The sequence below is a fragment of the Anoplopoma fimbria genome, chromosome 3, assembly GCF_027596085.1.
Source record: "Anoplopoma fimbria isolate UVic2021 breed Golden Eagle Sablefish chromosome 3, Afim_UVic_2022, whole genome shotgun sequence".
In the NCBI taxonomy this organism is placed as follows: domain Eukaryota; kingdom Metazoa; phylum Chordata; class Actinopteri; order Perciformes; family Anoplopomatidae; genus Anoplopoma; species Anoplopoma fimbria.
The window spans coordinates 19223440-19244193 of record NC_072451.1 but is presented as its reverse complement, the minus strand read 5'-3'; the positions used below and the strand labels follow the sequence as shown (position 1 = coordinate 19244193).

The 20754-nt window shown below is 39.4% G+C and overlaps 1 protein-coding gene across 3 annotated transcripts in view; it reads left to right on the top strand.

The window, feature by feature from the left end:
- Positions 1 to 791: 791 nt before the first annotated feature.
- Positions 792 to 20754, top strand: part of LOC129089386 (retinal-specific phospholipid-transporting ATPase ABCA4-like) — a 36042-nt gene continuing 16079 nt past the window's right edge. The window contains exons 1-20 of one of the 3 annotated variants that reach the window (XM_054596806.1): positions 792 to 857; positions 1100 to 1193; positions 1366 to 1507; positions 1715 to 1854; positions 2743 to 2870; positions 3064 to 3261; positions 6726 to 6815; positions 9603 to 9840; positions 10956 to 11095; positions 11715 to 11831; positions 12376 to 12573; positions 14946 to 15151; positions 16264 to 16440; positions 17188 to 17410; positions 17679 to 17900; positions 18231 to 18435; positions 18531 to 18623; positions 19222 to 19425; positions 19932 to 20109; positions 20401 to 20532. In XM_054596806.1, coding sequence (XP_054452781.1) covers positions 792 to 857; positions 1100 to 1193; positions 1366 to 1507; positions 1715 to 1854; positions 2743 to 2870; positions 3064 to 3261; positions 6726 to 6815; positions 9603 to 9840; positions 10956 to 11095; positions 11715 to 11831; positions 12376 to 12573; positions 14946 to 15151; positions 16264 to 16440; positions 17188 to 17410; positions 17679 to 17900; positions 18231 to 18435; positions 18531 to 18623; positions 19222 to 19425; positions 19932 to 20109; positions 20401 to 20532 — 3191 coding nt within the window. Of the gene's footprint in view, positions 858 to 1099; positions 1194 to 1365; positions 1508 to 1714; positions 1855 to 2742; positions 2871 to 3063; positions 3262 to 6725; positions 6816 to 9602; positions 9841 to 10955; positions 11096 to 11714; positions 11832 to 12375; positions 12574 to 14945; positions 15152 to 16263; positions 16441 to 17187; positions 17411 to 17678; positions 17901 to 18230; positions 18436 to 18530; positions 18624 to 19206; positions 19426 to 19910; positions 20110 to 20400; positions 20533 to 20754 lie in introns of all 3 variants that reach the window. The other 2 variants (XM_054596804.1, XM_054596805.1) reach the window with 2 other exon arrangements.

Genomic DNA, 20754 nt, shown 5'->3' with positions numbered 1-20754 from the left:
TTCAAAAATGAATTTGTCTTTTGGAATAAGCTTGTATGACAGAGCAGGTACAAATTGGATTTTATCAGTAACATACCAATTCATGTTTATATGTTGTGAAGAACGGGGTTGGACTATACATTTAAATAATTGTGATAGTGTTTTACAAAAGTGTATGTCAGTGTAGAAAAATCCCCTCCTTTTGCCAATATGCCCACACAACAAAACTTAAAGATGGTAGTGTTTTGCTCAGGAGCACTTCAGATGGGTTTATGCTTTCCAAGTGGGTTGAAAGGTGGTCTGTGAAAGGTTGTAGTGAAGACTACCTGACATAAATCCATGTTAATGCTGAGACCAAGTACAGTCCACTTTGAGTCAAGCTCAGGTCAAAGCCAGAGCAAAGTCAGTGCGTTTTAAGATCGACAATGATAATTGTATCTGCAAAAAGAGTTTTCCATAGATCATAGGCTTGGTATATAGATATGTAGATATGCCATTGCATTAAAATTATAAAGGCATTTTCTTTTTAAGACTGAAAACAGACAATCAAAAAAACAATGGTCGACCATGGAAAATATTACATATTCAAATGTTTCAGAAAATCATGAAAAGTCAGGTCAAACACAAAATTCAAGTGGTCTTCAGACCAGATCCAATAACTGTAGTCCTGGGTCTGGTCTTGAGACTGCTTGGCTCAATAATCTTACATACAGTAGATGATTCAGTGTCTTTGTGAGTGCCACTGATGGAGTTGTTTATCTGCAGGTTTGTCAGAGTCTGATGACCCCTTTTAGGGGTGAAGCTGCGGAGCAATGAAGACAGGCTCTCAAATCCGCCTGTTGCTGTGGAAAAACTGGACCCTCCGCAAGAGACAGAAGGTATCGTCAATTATGTGACCGGGGTTGAGAAAAACCTTAGAAACACCATTCAGCTTAATGCAAAGCAACTATAGTAACACCACAAACCACAGCTTCTAACAGCCCTCTATTAAAGTCCCAACATAAAATCTTCAGACTTGTAGGATTTGTTCCAGTGCTTTTGTGTCTGCATAGATTGTACAGGTGTTCCTATTTTTCTTTGTGTAAATACAGTAACTCCCACTTTACTTGTTTCGGTCCAGGTCCGCTTCGTGATTGAGATCTGCTGGCCGGTGTTGTTATTCATTGGTCTGGTGTGGCTGAGGAAGGCCAATCCACTGTACCAACAACATGAATGTAAAAACTATTTTAGTAATCTGTTTGATGAAATTCTGTAAAAATGAAATAGAAAGTGCCTCCTAGAAACAGCTTTTTGTGTAATTGGGAGAAGAACACATCTTTACCTTTGGCAGCTCTTTTAAATTAACTTTTGAAAAAATACTTTTGATTTATTTATCTGTTTCTTCAGGTCATTTCCCCAACAAGGCCATGCCTTCAGCAGGGATTCTGCCCTGGATCCAGAGCATCTTCTGCAACGTCAACAACCCCTGCTTCAGATATCCAACCAGAGGAGAGTCTCCGGGAGTTGTCTCCAACTATAATAATTCAGTGTAAGCCTAATTATAACACTCTCTAACCTCCACAGTGCCAGACACATAGTATATAATTAATCATTAGACATTTGAATTATTTTCACATTATTGCTAAAGAGCTGATAACAGATGGTATGATACTTAGATAATACGGAATTTCATTGTTTATAATCTAGAATACTTAGTAAATTAGACAAATTCAGTGTGTTTTTTGTCTTCCTCTAGATTGGCTCGGTTCTATGTTGATGTCCAGGAGCTTCTGCTCAACGAGACAGAGGTCCAGAAGCTCGGCCGTCTCTGGCACGATATGTCGTCCTTCTCAAACTTCATGGCGACATTACGCAACAACCCATCTGTGGTGTCAGGTAAAGAGCAAATGTGATAAATGGTTAAGACAGCAGCACTTCCCTTTAGAGTGAAATGGTTAGTAAAAGCCATTTTTTTCTCTCTCTAACCACTGTAATCAAAAGAGAAAAATAAGTCAGCTTTCTGGGCAAGATTTTGAAACAAAATGTGGACATGATTTTCCTTTAAGAAGGTTTTTATTTAAAGTTATTATAAACTCTTACGTTACCCTCTCAGGAAACAATGAGCAGCACTTTGATCTTAACCTTTAGATCTTGTTGTTGTCTGCACATCCTCTCTCTGTTGGTGTTTCGTGTCTTGTGTACGTCAGAGCACCACCTTTCTCATCCGTTTTAAAAACCCTCTCTTTGCCTTTTAAATGTCTCATTTCTATGTAGCATTTAGCTAAATTAGTCCTTGTACATTGGCATTAATCTTTGGCCATTACTTGAGTTGTCAGATGTTGGATCTGGATGAACTGGTGGATGTAAACTTTATACATTTTTATTATTACTATAGCATGTGACCACTATACAAAGACTTATCCAGGATAGTGGTGTATAATCGGTGTTTTCCCTCTTATTCAGTCGGACGTCTCGTTCTCTGGTAGTATTCACGTCACTGTGGTCATTCATATGCCCAGGATTGTTCAAGACTCGGCATGAAGGCGCACATGAAATTGGTTATTCTTAATATTACTTCAATTGAAATTAACTTAACATTTTTTTGGCAGTGATAAGCGTACAAACACACATCCTCTTGCTCACTCGACTTTCCCCGAAACATCTCTGCCAAGCGTTCTTTGATGTGAATCATTTCCTCTGTGTAGTCCACAGGTGGTGATCTTGTCAATATTGTCTTTAGTGTTGCTAACATTTCACCATCTCTGCTTTTGATGTTTCTTGTAGGCCGTGGGCTGAAGATAGATGATATTCTGAAGGAAGACGAGGTTCTCACAGCCTTCCTTTTGCGAAACGCTGGCCTTTCGGAGTCTCTAGTCTACCAGCTCGTCAATGCGGAAATACGTCTAGAACAGGTGCCAATTGGAGGGATGAGTGGGAAAAGTTAAACCTGTGACTGATATTAGCTCATCTTGGCTTATTTAAAACAATATTGAATAACTAAGATATTTTCCTGTGGTTTAAAATCAATACTGTGATAATAAATGAGGATAGACATATCCCACAATAAACCAAGCATTCTAAATTTGTTTTTTTAATGTTCCCCAGTTTGCCTCTGGTATCCCAGACCTGCAGCTGAAAGACATAGCCTGCAGCCAGGCCCTGCTGGAGCGCTTCATCATCTTCCCCACTCGCATGGGGCTCCACGGGGTTCGCAACGCCATGTGTGCCCTCACCCAGCAAAGTCTGCAGAAGATAGAGGACATCCTCTATGCCAACCTGGACTTCTTCAAAATTTTCAAACTGGTGAGTCATGCTTTAAAAAATATTTAGAATGTCAGTATGTCACTGTCAAATTAAAGAATAAACATTGGTATGTCATTAATTCAGTCAGTCAAGTTTCCCTACATTATCCGCTATTTCCTGGATGTTGTTATTACGTAGATCCTTTCCGTCTTGTTTTTACTTTCTTTATTGCCATGGTCATTATTTGAGAGATCCTCTGAAGGATGCATTTAAAAAAAAAAAAAAATGAATTTCCTTTTCCTAACAACGTGTTAGTCTCGCTCTCAATACCTTTCTGACTTCCGGTTTGTAGCACTCAGTTCCAAGGCCTTTGCATCCTGAATAAGTAAACCTTTAAAAGCACCTCGCAAATATTTGGTTTTATTTTTGTTAAAGGCTCAGTAATGTCCTTAAGCAGCTGGACGTTGTAGATATAGCAAACATTTCTGTGACAGTAGCATCATTTTTGAAGATTATTTCCGGGGGCGAATTGATACATATTTGGTGCACTAGCTAGTATTCCTGGCAGCAGGACGGTGTATGTGGGATTGAGTCAGAATACACTACAGTGTGTGTGTGTTCATGATAACAAAAGCAGATGTCAACAAGTGTTTTTAATATTCTTTTAAACAATCAAGCTCCATGGCACGCGGCATAAGATATACCTGTCTTTGGAAACGCATACAAGTCATTGTTGGTTTTGGTCTTTTTAATGGGATTTGTTGACTATATGAAAAATATGAAATATTTCTATATATGGAAACAAGGCCTTTTTTTTTTTTACACACTGTGTCACAAGGTCAATTAACTGTGAAATATTTGCAGAGAGAATGAATATGGATGGTCAAATATAGACAAATTTAAAAGGAAACTAAACAGAGATGAGTAATGGAGGGAAGACATTCACACTCACCTTCATAGAACTGTTTCTCCCCACTGCTCTAATAAAATAGTGTAGTAAATGTAATACTGTGATATTGTTTCCATAACAGCGCAACCATTCTGGATTTTTTACTTTCTTGTGATCGCAAATGTGTTGGTTCTGCTTGGTGCTAAGAATAATACATTAGTTGTGAACAGCGCTGTGATGTTGTTCTTTGTAGAGCAGCTGGTGATGCCAGGACGGCATGTGAGGCTAAGTGGCTGATTCTAGCTTGCTCTGCCAGACCTGTTCATTCAGTCACTGGCCCCATTTTGGGACTAACTCATGCGCTTTGTTTCAAATTGTTGACAAATATATTTATGAAAAGCAAGAAACATAGACAAGGTACAACAGAGCTTTTCATTTGTCCCTCTGATTTTTTATTTAAATGTAGATTTATCTTTATTGAATAGTATAAAAAAATAAAAGCAGCATTATAAAAAGGAGATACATCATCAAACTGTACAATGTTAAACTTGTTTTCCCTTGACACCCTCCAATTTCTTCTATATTTGTCAGGTGAGTCATGTGATAGCTCATGGCATTATCCCTCTTGGCCTGTTTCTCTAATGGGCTTAGCTAGACCCCGCCTACAGTCTGTGAGTTATTTTCTAAGACCTGATGCTGCTTCTTGTATAAATACATTACCGACATTTGCCAGTCTGAAGAGCGCCCCTGATTATTTGGCTGTAAGAGAGCCTGACTAAATCAGTAAGAGCATGACAGGAATGCAGTGTCTTACATTACCTCTTTTTTGAGGGAAATTGACTTGAGCAGTTGCAGGAGTTACATAAAAGAGGCACAGTTTATATAAATGCAATGGATATTGGATTAATTGACTAAATCACTATGATTAACATTGATTGACGATTTTATTAGCATGACTATAAAGTTATTTAATCCATTTTCATTCTGCATCCTGTATATATATTTTTCTCTCTTTTTTGGAAATATTTTTGCATATTTATTACCTTTTTTTGTTTATTACTCTAACAAAACCATGTTGTCAAAGATTATGTTTTCATAGGTTCCTTTTTTGGCTTTTTTCTTCTGTAATATCCATTTACTCATCCACTATTTATACCTGCTTATCCTCTCTAGGGTCACTGAGGGCTGAAGCCTATATAATATTAAACAGCATATACAATATATTTTATTGAAAGAATGCAAAAAATGTACTTGCAATTAGTAATGAACTTCTGCTGTTAAACAGTACTTGCCCAGAATTGTACTGTACTTTCACAACTGATATAAAGAAATGTTAAGCTCCTGAAAACATGGCCTCTTATGTTAAGTATTGCTCTATAGCGTTAAATATCCATGAAAACACATGCAACAGCAAAGTTAAAAACAAATAAAAATAAAAACTTCTTCATTAGGACTGTGTAAGTATGGTTTCATCAGATTTATAAATGGTGAGTTATGTTACATCACCGTTTTTCAATTGAACCCCACCCACTTTAACCAGGTACTATGATAGATAATTGTATGGTTGTGTAAGACATCTTGGGTACATTTTGTATTCAATATATACAAATGCGGACAAAATACCAACACAATAGAATGAAATCCAGCACAACAGCTATGCAGCAACACTGCCAAACATGCAGTATTAAACTCTGAGGTGTTGTTGTGGCTGCAGTTTGCAATATTGTTGTATTAAATGTAGTTATTGTTATTCCATCTTTTATGTACTCTGCACATTTACATATTGTTAACATTTTCAGTGAATATCAGAGAAACACTTGACTCTTACACAATACAGATGTCAAGTACTCATTAGTTTCTACTACAGTAGCATCTTAGTGGGGATCTATGCATTTAACCTCTTAGCTCTATAAGGTTTAAAGCCCATTACCAAAGTGACCTCTGCCTTGGAACAACTTGTTACGCTGCTGACTCCATTCTCCCATCCACCTCTCTCATCACCCTCCCTTTCTATTCCCTCGCTTTCTCTCTGTTCCCCCTGCACCGCCTCCCTCCTTCCTTCGTTCATTGAAATGCAAGCGCGAGGAATGCAGGAGGAAGGATATCACATGTGTGTGTTTGTCTTTGCATTCGGGGTTTCCGTAGCCCTCTGCACTCTGCTCTGACCAGGCCTTTTCTAGCGCCTACTGCTCATGGTTTCTCAGGATAAAGTCGTTGAAGGAGGTTTTAGCGGAAGCATGTTTTTAGGTATCGAACAACTGATACAGTTCAAGTTTGAAACAGGTTCATTTCCTCCATAAATACAGAAAAGACCTGAATTTTGTGTCAAAAAAGAAACGCAGAATGGAAAGTGTGATGTAGCTGGTTGTAATTCCCGGGTGAAGAAAATGTGCACAAAGTGGATTCTTCTTTGTAACAAGCATTTCTTAAAACTGGGTTTCCATTTTTTTTTGAAAGATATGAATGTGTTTATCAGTGTAAGGTCATCATGGGACATCACTTAAACAGAGCAGTGATGGTTATGATTTAGAATTACATAGAGCAAACTGTGTTCAACCACTTCTTTTTATCTGTATTAAAAACACTATGAACATTGTTCACTTGACTGATACATCTGGTGACTTTGTTTTTCCAGATGCCTCAGGTTATGGACAGCAGCTCCGAGGGGATTGACCTGCACCTCTGGGGCCGGGTTCTTAAGGCGACGTCGGAGAATATCCAAGTTGTAAGTGCTCCAAAGACCAACAATCCATTTTTCACTCCTGGCTCGTGCTCTTCTCTCCTTCTCCTCAGTCCTGCTGGATCAGAGGCACCAGTATTTTTAGCCCTGCAGGAAACTCGCCTCTTCCGCTGCTCCCAGTTAGAGACTCGCTCACAGAGGAGGCTGAGTGATGGGCTCAACAATATGGGTTGTACATGTGTGTGTGTGTGTGTGCTAACACGTACAGATTGTGTCTCATATGTAAAGTTTTGCATGTATCTTTATCACTGTATTTATTTAATACATATGTAATACAAATCAGAATCACATATAACAAAACATGGAATATGATAAAAGAGAATACAGTAGATACTGTAGAGGAATTGAATATCATATAAAATATATATAAATAGATTAGAGTAGATATTATAGATAATAGAAAAGAATAGATGTTATAGTAGAATAGAGTTAAGTATATATTATAGATGTATATAATATTTATTATAAAATAACAGAATAGAATAGAACTGAATAGATAATGTAGATGAATAGGATATAATTGATATATATAAATAGAATAGATATTGTAGATTAACAGAGTAAGATATAAAATAACTGATTAGATAATAAAAATAAATAGAATAGAATAGATAATGTACATTAAAACCGAACAGATTATAATAGAATATATAATGTAGGTATTGATGAAATATTGTAAAGAAATGTTATAGATATATAATAATAGAACAGAACAGGATAGAATAGAAATGAATAGACATTGTAAAAAAAAAAAAATGGAAGAAAGAATGGAATAGATACTTTTTTTCACTAATCTTGGTATTCGCTTTTATATATTGCTCCTCTAGCAGTTCGTATAGTTATATACTTATTAAGACGAGCACATATACAGACACAAGAACAGAGACAGAATGGCTGGTTTGGTGTTGTGTGTTTCGGCACGTTCGGTGTATGTCCCAGGGGGTAGTGTATCCCATCATCACCTTAGGCAGGGTGTGGAAGATAGAGAGAGGGTCGGGGGTGGGAGTTGGGGGTCGAGGAAGAGAGACATTCCTCTGAGGTGACACATCCTGTAGGTGGGTCCTTTGTATCACCGTGGTGACAGAAAGGCGAGCCAAATGCTCTCATTACCCACCTCTCCTTCCTTTCAATTTAGTGTGTGTGTGTGTGTGTGTGTGTGTGTGTGTGTGTGTGTGTGTGTGTGTGTGTGTGTGTGTGTGTGTGTGTGTGTGTGTGTGTGTGTGTGTGTGTGTGTGTGTGTGTGTGTGTGTGTGTGTGTGTGTGTGTGTGTGTGTGTGTGTATGTGTGCGATAATGAATAAGAAAAGGGAGGAAAAGGGAGTGAGAGCGATCTAAATCAGGTGTGTGTATTAGTTTGTGGGTGCGTGTATGTGTTTGTGTGTGAAAGGTTACTTTGAGTGTTGGACATAGAGAAGCAATGAGTCATTGCTGACTTAATCACTGACCTCTGAAACCACTGTGATTATCAGTGTTACGATATAGTCTTCATTTAAAATTGTAAGAGAGATTATAGATCTCGGCTAATAAAGAAAGAAGAAAAACTCAACTCCAAGATCAAATCTGATCCGTTATGAGATCATCTAAAGATTTGCAACTGTTATTTCTCAAAAAAAAAACCTCAAACATAACATTCAAAATTATTGGCAGCCCCCTCGCTATTTCTTTAAAAAGGAAATGATACATACCGGGGAGAAATACACTTGTATGAAGCTATTTTTGTTCAATCAATAGGAGGATATTTAGTCCGTCCGTCCAACATGTTTGCTTATCTTTCAAACTATTGTTTTCTAGTGATAGTTTATGTAATATGATTCACACAGTATGAACGAATATGAAAGACATAAATAACCCTAGCCTGTTGATCATTATCTGACAAAAGGTCAAATAGCTCGAAGCTAATTATTTGGGCTTTATAGCAACACTCAACAGCCCTGGTTTGCAAAGTTGATGACCAGACATGAGTCAAAGAATTAGAAAGTTAAGGTGACAACTAGTCCGGGTACCTCTGATGGGAGCCCTTAATAACCTAGCTAGTGTGGGTATGTGTAGTTTATCAGACTGGGGTCAAATACTTTTTGGAAGAGAATGACTTGTAATTTAAAGTTTGCTAGCACCTGTTGTTTTTGGTGTTACCACATCAGGACAGTTAATAAAAGAGCAGGGATTTTTTGTGCTTTTGATATATGATTTCAAGATTCATACGTTTAAAACAATTATTATAGCCATGCTATGTCAGTCTGTCAGTTGATCTAACACTTTGGTCCTGACTGAAATATCTTAGTAACTATTGGATGGATTGCCATGATATATGGTGAAGACATTTAGGGTCCACATATGATGAATCTTACCTGCAAAAGTCATGATGATCCCATTAGCCTAAATTGTGGTTTTGTGTTAAAGGCTTATAAGGCATTGTTTCATGCTAACATGCTAAACCAAAATTGGCTGATGCTTAATTACAACTACAGAGAGCCGCTAGCAGGCTGTAGACTCTTAGTCCAGGTTATTAAATATAGAATTGGGTTTTCTGTGTCGAGTTTGGAAATATGTTTTAAGACTCAAAAATTCAAAATGCCCCATGTACATCAGCCATGTGACACACAGAGAAAAGGTGAAATGAGAAGGCAAACCTGAACAGAATACTGCTGTTGTTATGGACAACAGATGGATCTAATGAAATGTTGATGAATGTTTTTAAACTGTATCTACTTAAGAGGTACATTGATCACTGAGAGATTCTCTTTCAACCGGACCTCTCTGACTTTTTTGACAGCTGATGGACCGAACAAGCTCTCAGGAGCTCCTGAAGGCGGTTTCGTCTATGTTTCAAAACGGGGGTCCCTCTTCATTCACCCAGCTGATGTCCAGTATGTCGAGCCTCTTCTGTGGATACCCAGAGGGAGGCGGCTCCAGGGTTCTGTCCTTCAACTGGTACGAGGACAACAACTACAAGGTGTTTCTGGGGGTCAATGGAACCAAGAGCCGCAACTATGTCTATGACGACACTGCCAGTAAGTGAAGAGGTGTTGAACTGTGAAAGTCTCAGTTCTATAGTTTATATATAGGACATTAATGTACCCTTCCTTTTACCTTATATACATAGGTATGTCATATTATTTTCAGTGCAAATGTTTGTTTTCTTATTTTGTCTCTATGTTATGATAATGTGTCTTATTATGATTTCATGTTTTATGACACAAGATAGAAGTTGATTGAAGTACAACTTTGGAACATTACTGACAAACTTTAGGAGTGTAAGGATGTTATTCCAAATATTTTTTTGTTTGTTTGTTTTTGGAATGATTCAAATTAATTCCCTTTTTTCCTGTGAGCATCTTCTCTATTTCTTTGTGCGTTGCATTGTTGAACAATTATCCCTAACAAAAGCACAATCATCAGTCAAATTTAGATACTTACCATCTTTGAATGTTTACATTTTTTCATATTTCAGCACTTAATATTGGTCACCCGTTTAGAATTAACAAGAGATGTTTTTTGGTCCACAGCTTTGACATCGCTTTTATTTTCTTTCTTTCTTTTTCTTAAAAGTAATTTTAATTAAAGAGTCTAGATAAAAGAACATCTGGCACATTGCTCTTGCTCATCATCACAATAATATAAATATAATAATTATTTGGTTTAGATGACTGAAATAAGGTCTGTGGCTTTTTTCATTGAGAAGTCTTAAATTATTCTAGTCCATCCATGTTCATCCATCAATCATGTCATCAATGTATCAATACAATTGAATATTTTTCAGCAAATGGTTTCTTTGTGGGATTAAATATACATTTTTGAATGAATTCTGAGCAACAGCAGTGTTTTGGAGCTTCGTTTCTCAAGATTCAATTGATACTTTAAAAAATAATCCATCTGATATAGTTGAATGTGCGAATATCTAATTTGAAAAATACATAGAGTCTAGAAATCACCATAAAACTGTTGGATAAGCGCTGGGTAACTAATTATGCATACTTCACTGTTGTCTGTAACTTAAATGATAGCATCTGAATGCTACCCAAGTCTGGAGGATAAAAGAAAGTTCAATTTGATGCTTTATCTCTCTTACTATACCTATTTCACCTTCTTCTTATCTTGCTGTTTTTTGCAATTACTCTCCCTTTAGCTCCCTCCTGCAACGCCCTGATGCAGACCTTGGAGTCCAACCCTATCACAAAAATTGTGTGGAATTCAGTCAAGCCCCTGCTGATGGGAAAGATCCTGTACACCCCCGACTCCCCTGCCGTCCACAAGATATTAAAGAGTGTAAGAGAGACCACCTCCAGCCCGACCCCTCACCTCTCTTTCTCTCTGCTCACTTTTTCTCTCCTCCTCCGTTTCTTTCACCACTCTACGTATCTGTTTTTTATGCGTACACGCCGAGCCCCCCACCCTTCTTAGGAATGAGCTGACTACCGAGGCAGAGGAGGGTGGAGGGATAAGGGGGGCGATCTGCTGCAATGTGAGGGAAGGGAAGAGGAGGGGAGAATTAAACAATAAACTGAATTTCAGGGTGCAGCGATGAAGGAAAACAGAATGTTTTTCAGTCTTTTACACAAAATTAAGTGGAATTTAGCAACCTGCCCCGGAAAGAAAATTAGCTAATGTGACTTTTTTATTACCCATGGTGTTTAAAGAGTATTGCAGTTTAGAGCTTAGATTAGGTTTCATGGATCTCAATGCCATTTACTGTCTGACACTATTTTCATGCAATAGAAATATCTTGTCTTTCCTGGGTCAAACAACAGAGTTATGTGTTGATTGTGCACCTTAACTGTGCGTGTACTACAATTCAAAGAATCTGTGACCTTAACATCAACATACATTGACTTGATGAAGTGTGCACTGGTGCTCATGTTTGTACGCTTGTGTGTGTGTGTTGAAGGCCAACACAACATTCGAGGAGTTAGAGAGGTTGCGGAACATGGCCAAGGCCTGGGAGGAGCTGGGACCTCAACTCTGGACTTTCTTCGACAACAGTGTACAGATGAACATGATCAGGGTAGGAGTACTGCACATACACACTAAATGAAGTCATACCTTTGAAACTATTTAAATTGTATTATGATGCTCCAATTCAATAGAACATACTGTATGAGTGCCAAAGTAGAATGAGCCTCACTTAATGCTAGAAGCAAACAATAGTACACACATGGACAAAGATCAATCAGATGGTTTTTATGTCAAATTGGAACCACAAATTCTTGGAAGAATATTGTCGGATGCAGTGTTATTGAAAGACTGCAGGCAAACTATCCAGATAGCTGGTTGAACTTACCTAACCAATCAAGAGTTTATCAACAGCAGCCTCCAGAAAATCAGCATTCAGTTTGACCATGCAATACTCCATGCAAACACAGGGCTGACATCTTGAAATTGCATACAATTTGTTAAAAAAAGAATTGTGTTTATGACTTGACACCCAAGAGCATCTTTCACTTCCCTTACTATATATTAAGCTAACTAAATGTCACTTGTTCTTATCTTACATATGTAATTTGTCTATATTACAAGCAGTAACTCTATCTCTGTCTCTATCGCTGCAGGACACGTTGAGAAACCCGACAGTGATGCATTTCATTGACAATAATCTGGAGGACACTGACTTTACCACCAAACACATCCTCAACTTCCTGTTCAACGGTCCAGAGCGATACAGGGAGGCGGATATGCCCAACTTTGACTGGAGGAATATTTTTAACCTTACAGACCAGATCATACGAATGTTCAACCGGTATGGAGAGGTAAGAAACACAAGCTAGTCTAGTCATCTATCTGTCTGTTTTCCTTCTTTGCCCCAGTCACTATTGGCCAAATGTTGCACATTCCCAGCACGAAGTGTTCAGCCTTTTCGTAAGGACAACTCTCAGCTCTGCAGACAGGTGCATCACTCTTCCAGGTCTGCTCCCAGGAGATTGCAGCCAAAGGCCCCTTTGAAACAGAGCAGGCCACTTAGCACGGCTATGAAGCCGCTCTCCCATCCAGCAGGCTGAAAGGTGGGGAGAACAAGCCTGCTGTCACCCCCCTCCTATGCTCTCATTGTGGAGCCAGTGATAAAGTGGAGAGTAGGTGGCAGTGGGTCACCCCCCCCCATGAGCTCAATGCGGTTTTGGTGTATGGCCCCGCATTGAAACAGACTCCTGCGCCTGCGAAATGAAAGAGGGCAAATCACTCTATCCATCCTTCACGCCTTCCCTCTCTCCTCTCTCGACTGATTTAAAGGGGGCAGGGGTGGCGGTGTTTTGGTGAGAGCGCTATCAGTGCAACCATCTCAATCTGCCCTTTGTCTCCAAGTTCGGCATCCAGACCCTGAAGAGCCCCACAAACAAACCCAGGCAGTTTAGCCAATTAGGTATAGCTGTCAGCTAGCATTGGGCCATAGGATAACTACTGCTGCAGTAAGCACGAGGTCCTCTCACTCCATCAGGGGTATGTTTCTCACAGTGAAATCCCATTGGAACATGTGTATCAGTGAGGGTCTTTCTTCTCAGGCCCATCTTTGAGTGAACATCATTGTGCTGTGAATGTATGGTCCCTTGAAGATGAATGGGAAGTGGTCGCTCCGCTTTCTTTGAGCGTTCTCAGGGTATTGTACAGTAATGTGAATGGAGACATTAGACACGGTGTACACAGGGTGTGTGTGTGTGTGTGGGGGTGTGTGTGTGTGTGTGGTGTGTGGGTGGGTGGGTGTGTGTGGGTGGGTGGGTGGGGTTAGAGAGCAGCGTGTGTGTGTGTGTGTGTGTGTAGGGTGAGAGTTCACATGGAAATTACACGTGTTTCATTGGGAGAGAGAGAGTGTGTGCGTGTGAGAGAGTGAACCTAATTGTTTGTGTGTAAGTGTGTAGGTGTATGGGGTTGTGCTCATGTGTGTTTATATACACGTGTTCATGTATTTGCTTTTCTGCATGCATGTGTGTGTGTGTGTGTGTGCGCGTGTGTGTGTGTGTGTGTGTGTGTGTGTGTGTGTGTGTGTGTGTGTGTGTGTGTGTGTGTGTGTGTGTGTGTGTGTGTGTGTGTGTGTGTGTGTGTGTGTGTGTGTGTGTGTTTGTGGGTGCCGATGTAGAATGAATATAGTAGCTCAGATTTTCCCATGTCACCAGATCGCCTCAGAGAAAGATGGTTCTGTTAAGAGCGAATGGAAATTCACAAAACTATACATAAAATTACAAATAGGGGTATTGTTTGAAACTTTTCTGGAGCCAATTCAATACCTGAAAGACCCCAAATTATACTTTTTTTATTACCCTAATATAAACACATTTTTCTACAACACCTGTCTTTCATTCAGTATTTCTTCTAGTTTACAGCACATAAGCATAGTGTGTCAAATGTATAGATTAATTGGATATGTATATAAGTATATTCTTTGCAATATCCTAATTGATTTGTTTACATGTTTTGATCCCAGGGCCTCAGTAGAACAGATAAGTACAGAAAGCAAAAGTAATAAATAATAAGAGGTATATAAAACTAAAACAACCACAACATAAAGAATAGAATAAAATTAGAGCATTTAGGGACAAAAAGGTAAATTGACCGTGGTGTGGTTAATAGCAGCAGTGTCAGCAAGTCTAGGTTAACAGTGTTCATCAGACATATATATGTATATATGTATATTTTAGTATGTAATGGTAATGGTAAAATTATTATTATTATTACTATAATTTGTTGGCTGCAAAAAAACCTGCAATTATATGAGAACTTTTGCTAAATACAATATAGTGGAATAAGTAAACAAGATTTACAATCTGACCAAGCATTCCATGCCATCTTTTCTTGATACCTGTAAAAAGTAGACACAGTTTGGTGCGGACTTTAAAAGTTTTACAGTTAAATAGTCAGCTTATCCAGTTAGTGGTGTCCTCATAGAGGAAATGCCCCATACACCTAATCTAATACACATCAAAAAAGACCTGGACACGCTCTTACACACTTACACACACACCATCATGGTTTCACCATCAAGTTATACTGAACATAATCTGTGTTCAGATCATCAGTCATGGCTCAAACAGCATGTTGAAGAGCTTCCCAAATGGCATTTTTACTAACTGCGGTAGCATACAACATCTTCCCAACATCAAATCCACAACACTCTCTTCTCCCCTGATCATAGTGCATCCACCTGGATAAGTTTGTGGCTTACACGGATGAGTCCCAGATGACCCATCAGGCCTTGCACCTGCTGGAGGAGAACAAGTTTTGGGCCGGTGTGGTCTTTGTGGACATGTATCCCTGGACCGCTAGTGTACCGCCACATGTCAAGTACAAGATCCGCATGGACATTGACGCAGTGGAGCGCACCAACAAGATCAAAGACAGGTCAGTAACAGCTGTGTGGACAGATGTTTTGGTAATGAGGACTGCCCAACATTTCTTTGCTTCTGACCCCTCAAGATAAAGCTAAGTGTCTACTTTGGACTCCTTATCACGCGCTGTATATCATTGTTTGATACCTGAAAAGGTAAAATACATTTATATTTTTCAGTAGCAGATCTTTGTTTATTATTTTTTCCTATCTAGTCAATTGTGCTGTGACCACAGATACCAGTCCCCAGTCTTTTAAGGGACGTAGTTTTCAAACCATTGGTATTATCGCACAAAAATTTAGGGTATAAACATTATATTTGCAAAGAAAAAAAGGCTAATCATAAGTACTTTGTTATATATTTCATTGCAGCTGACTGGTATGCATAAACACAGTTGTAGAATCAAACCAAATCACCCTGAGAACCCGCCGTTCCTTCATTTTTTTCATGTTGTTACTGCTCCATTAATGAGCCCATTTACATGGATTTGTCACATTCCTCTGAGGACGAAAAAAGAGAAGTCTCTCTAGCTGGCCTCAGTGTGTTTTACAACATCTATTGGTGGTTCCATGTTAACTCGATACCTGCCCTTTCATCCTCCCATGTGAGGCTCTAACATGCATTTTCCTTTCCCTTTGATCATCCATTCATAAACAGACTGTATGTCAATAGCCCCCGGGGCGAGCAAAATGTTTTAGCTGTTTACAGTGCTGTAATGGACCCAGTGGGAGTTCTGCATCTATACAATTGAATAATCAGATTGTAAGAGGGCTTTGCCTCGGACTTATCCGCTTAAGTGGAAGCTGTGCACATGTGGTGTGTGTGTGTGTGTGTGTGTGTGTGTGTGTGTGTGTGTGTGTGTGTGTGTGTGTGTGTGTGTGTGTGTGTGTGTGTGTGTGTGTGTGTGTGTGTGTGTGTGTGTGTGTGTGTGTGTGTGTGTGTGTTTATATACTTTGGCTTTAAGACGTTCTATTATGACAATGTTTTATTTGGATTATTTCATACAACCATAAAAAAAGGCTTAAATAAATTATTTGTGTAAATATTTGTGTGACAAATGATATTGTGGCTACATTTTGAGATCCTCAAGCCACCTGAAATTCACTCTCTGTGTTCTCCTCTCAGGTACTGGGACCCCGGACCCAGAGCAGACCCCATGGAGGATCAGAGGTACATCTGGGGAGGCTTTGCCTACCTGCAGGACATGATTGAACACGGCATCATTAAGCTTCACACAGGCCAAGACTGGCCACTCGGGGTCTACGTCCAGCAGATGCCATATCCGTGCTACGTAGATGACCTGTGAGTGAACCGGTCACCTTATGTAACAGAAGATCGTTCACATCGATGATGCGTTACCCAAAAATAAGCCATCCTTCACCAAATACAGAAATGTTTTAGCATGAATGACCTCAAATGAAGCAGAATATTTAGTTAGCAAGGTTTTTGCTATGACAATGGTCAGTTACCAGGCTACCAGAGAATTTTTGCTTAAAAATATCTAAAAGAAAAACCTTTTTCACCAAATAACAAAACAAGAGCAACCGGAAAGTGTGACAGGTGCATTGGAGAACATAAAATCTTAAATAAATGTGATAAAATCCTGCACACTGTCTTAGGTAATCAACTTTTCTGTGAAATTGTTTGTGCATGTGAAGCTGTAATTCAGTTATATATTTATTGATCTACCCTCTAATGATCAACTTCTGATCAACAGGTTGTATTCCTTCAGGTGGGGTAGCATCATAAATTGTTGTCTGCCAAAGCCTTAATTTTGATATCACCGCTTGGTGGTACGAAAGTCTAAAATAATTCAATTTTACAATCTTGCTAGCATAAACCCACTTTTTCTGTAATGTTTTTCTCACAATATTATAACTAAAAGAGCCCAGAAGTAATTTAAAGGTTAATATTCCTATATATGCATATTGAATTCAACAGCAGATCATGATAAACATACCTCTAATGGGGTCAATGAGGTTCCTCAATCAAGTTTTGGGGGTCACATCCTTACTTCCTCTCCCTCTCTTCTCCTTTCTCCTGCTCTAGCTTCATGATCACACTGAACCGCTGCTTCCCCATGTTCATGGTGCTGGCCTGGATCTACTCGGTGTCCATGACTGTGAAGAGCATCGTGCTGGAGAAGGAGCTGCGGCTCAAGGAGACTCTCAAGGCCATGGGGGTCGACAACGGAGTCATTTGGTACACGTGTTTCATCGACTGCTTCATCATGATGACTGCAAGCACGGCGCTGCTCACCTCCATCATCATGGTAAAGAAAACAGGGTGGATGGGGGAAAGGAGGAGGATGATAGAGAAACTAGAGTCAAGTTTTATTTCCTGGTTTGGAGAGTTTAAATATTTAGCAGGGTCTAATGGTGCCCTCTTGTGGTTTATTTTTAAAAGCTCTATTAATGGACGCTTAACTCAAGCAGCCAATGTTTGCAGTGGCTCTGTGCTTGTTCACTGGTGTGTTTCTATCTTTAAGTTAAAATCTCCTCAGTATAATCACACATACATCATTTTTTTTTTACTTTCAGTGTGGAAAGGTGCTGAATTACAGCAACCCCGTCCTTGTCTTCTTTTTCCTGCTGACTTTCACCATCGCCACCATCATGCAGTGTTTCCTGATGAGTGTGTTCTTCAACAAGGCCAACCTGGCAGCAGCCTGCAGCGGAATCATCTACTTCACACTCTATCTGCCGCATATCCTCTGCTTTGCCTGGCAGGACCGCATCACCAAGAACATAAAGTTGGGCGCTGTATGTCTCATTTCCTTGTGTGACTTATTTTACAATTACAAAAAAAACCCAGCATTTGCAAGTGTAGGGAGCATTTAATCCAATTTCATGTTTTTAAGGGAGATTATCATAAAACAAACTATATTGTGTAACAAGTGCAACAAAACAGGCAGCAAGGATTACTACTATATACCATTGTTTTAACAATGGCTCCAACAGATTAATATATGTGTACATTTGTCATAAAGGTTTTTATCACAGACGTTGACAATTTTAATCTTGAAACATTTCATTTTGCATTATGATTTCTTGACGTGGATATTTTGAAACTGTCATCCTCTGCTTCTCCAGAGCTTGTTGTCTCCGGTGGCCTTTGGATTCGGGACGGAGTACTTGTCGCGGTATGAGGAGCAGGGTTTGGGCCTGCAGTGGGACAACATCATGACCAGCCCGTTAGAGAAAGACACCTACTCCTTTCTCACTTCCATCCTCATGATGGTATTTGATGCTGTCCTCTACGGCGTCCTGGCCTGGTATCTGGATAACGTCTTCCCAGGTTGGACTGCTAATGGACTGCATCGTTTACTTTACCGCTTTATAGGTACTCCAAGTTTATCACACTGAGGATTATATCTAATTTCTCCCTCACAGGACAGTACGGCGTTAGTCGACCATTCTACTTCCCATTCCAGCCCTCCTACTGGCAAACACCGGCACCCTCACAAACAGCAATGGCTGATAACGGTTAGTGTCACTGACTCTAAAACCTCTTAGATCCCTCACAATTGAGGAGCAGCCCTTATAATTGCTCCCCAGAAAGAGTCTAATTCCAGCTGGAAGATTGTGAGTGTATTGGAAGGGTCAATATAGGGTTCGTAGTGAGTAAACTCGCCCACAACAAAGATTTTCTCCCTAGACTCCCCCAGCACTCCTGGAGCAGGAAAAGAGTCAGCATCTTCGTCGAAGACAATTTAGTAGCGTGCACTCTTTCCAGCACAGAGTCTGAAACCAAGTCATCCTAGCTAACAAAATGTTTTAATAAAGAAAAGAGCCAGTTTATCAGACCTTTGATCCAAGTGTATTATATTTCATAAAGTTCTCATAGAAAGCAGGCAGAAAATCAATAAAAACAACAACAAGCAGGGTACAAGTCTTTATGTAACTCTCCTACAAGCCATGTAACTGCAGGCTGAAAATCTCCTCTGGATGACATTTAATACTAGTGGCATTACAATGCAAGAAACACTTTTTTTCTCCATCATAAGCTGTAAGAGGGTAGCTTTTTACATGTGCTAAAGAAAACTTAACCAGACACATCCTCAGTGAGAAATGTCTTCTTCAGATCCAGAGAATCCTGAACCAGACAACGTGGAGAAGGAGGTCGATAGCAGTGAAACACCGGAGACACACATGTGTAATGGTTCAGCGAGCAGGAAAGCCTGTAAGCACCAACGTAAGAGGGATCAACTGGAGAGAGAGAGGGAGCTGCTAAAGAGACAAGAGCAAACTCAAAACCAGGAGGAGTGTCAGGACTCAGAGACGGAAGGTGAGGACACAAATACAGAGCTTAATCCTTAAAGGCAAGCTTTAAGTGAAAGAAGGACTGCCTAGAAAATTGGAAAGTGACACTAAACTGCATGTGAGGAACACACTGAGGACCTCTAGTGGACAGAAAGGGCAACACATCAAGCATTGGACCGGAGGCTAGGAAATACTAGAGAGAAAAACAAAGAAAAGGTGTGATTGTGCCCATTCTCATAATGATAAAGAAGAGGACTGCTATTAGGATTCAAAGGAGTTTCTATGTTAATGGAAAAAATGTATCAGAGTCAAACGTGATAAAATCCTCAAACCATTCTATTTCTACTTGACCCAGGCCTCAAATATCTAGTGAAAGGAAGGAAATATTTAATGGCATGTGATATTTTAGTTATGTGAAATACCCTAAAACCTTCTTTTAATGTGGTTATTTTGGTTATTTTGCTAAGCATTATATAATGTAAATTCATCTAAAATAAAGTATTAACTCAGTCTTTTTGTATTTCCATGCAGGTCAGTTGTTCTTTGAGCCCGACCCATTGGGCCTGGTGATGGGGGTGCAGATTCAGGACCTGCTGAAGGTGTTCGATGGAAGTTCTCATCCAGCTGTCAACTGTCTCAGCATCAATTTCTACGAAGGCCAGATCACATCCTTTTTGGGTCACAACGGGGCTGGAAAAACCACCACTCTGTAAGATGGATCACATTTCAGTTACAATTTTCTTTAATTACTCAGTGGAGTAAGGGATCAGTCTCAAAGGATTTTTTATCTCAGATCATTTTATAAGAATGGGATTGAATAGGCTTTTTAAACAAGTAAAAAAAAGGGAAATTTAATGCAGTCTCAGAGGTTGGCTATTTCATTTATATAATAAAATATTTGTAATACTTGCAAGGTGATAATCTCCTGAATTTCCTAGCACAAAGGTTGGCAAACCTCTGATCCTAGTATTGGTCTTGTATGTGCTTCTGCTCTGTCTAGGTCCATCCTGACGGGCCTGTTCCCTCCTACATCTGGCACAGCCTACATTAATGGAAGCGACATTAGGACTGACATGGACACAATTCGCTCCTCCATGGGGATGTGCCCGCAGTACAACATCCTCTTCAAACAGTGAGTAACCTTTACAGACTGACAGGACTGAAGCCATTTCAGTATAAAAACATTTACAATTAATACATTGCTTCCATGACATACAGTGGACAAGAGTAAAATAATTAAGGAACTATTTATGTTGAAGAACAAACTTAAATTAATCGTCAATTGCATTTTCCAAGTATAAAGTTGCTACAGTAATTGAACTTTGAAAGTTGAGAATGTCTTCATTATTAATAA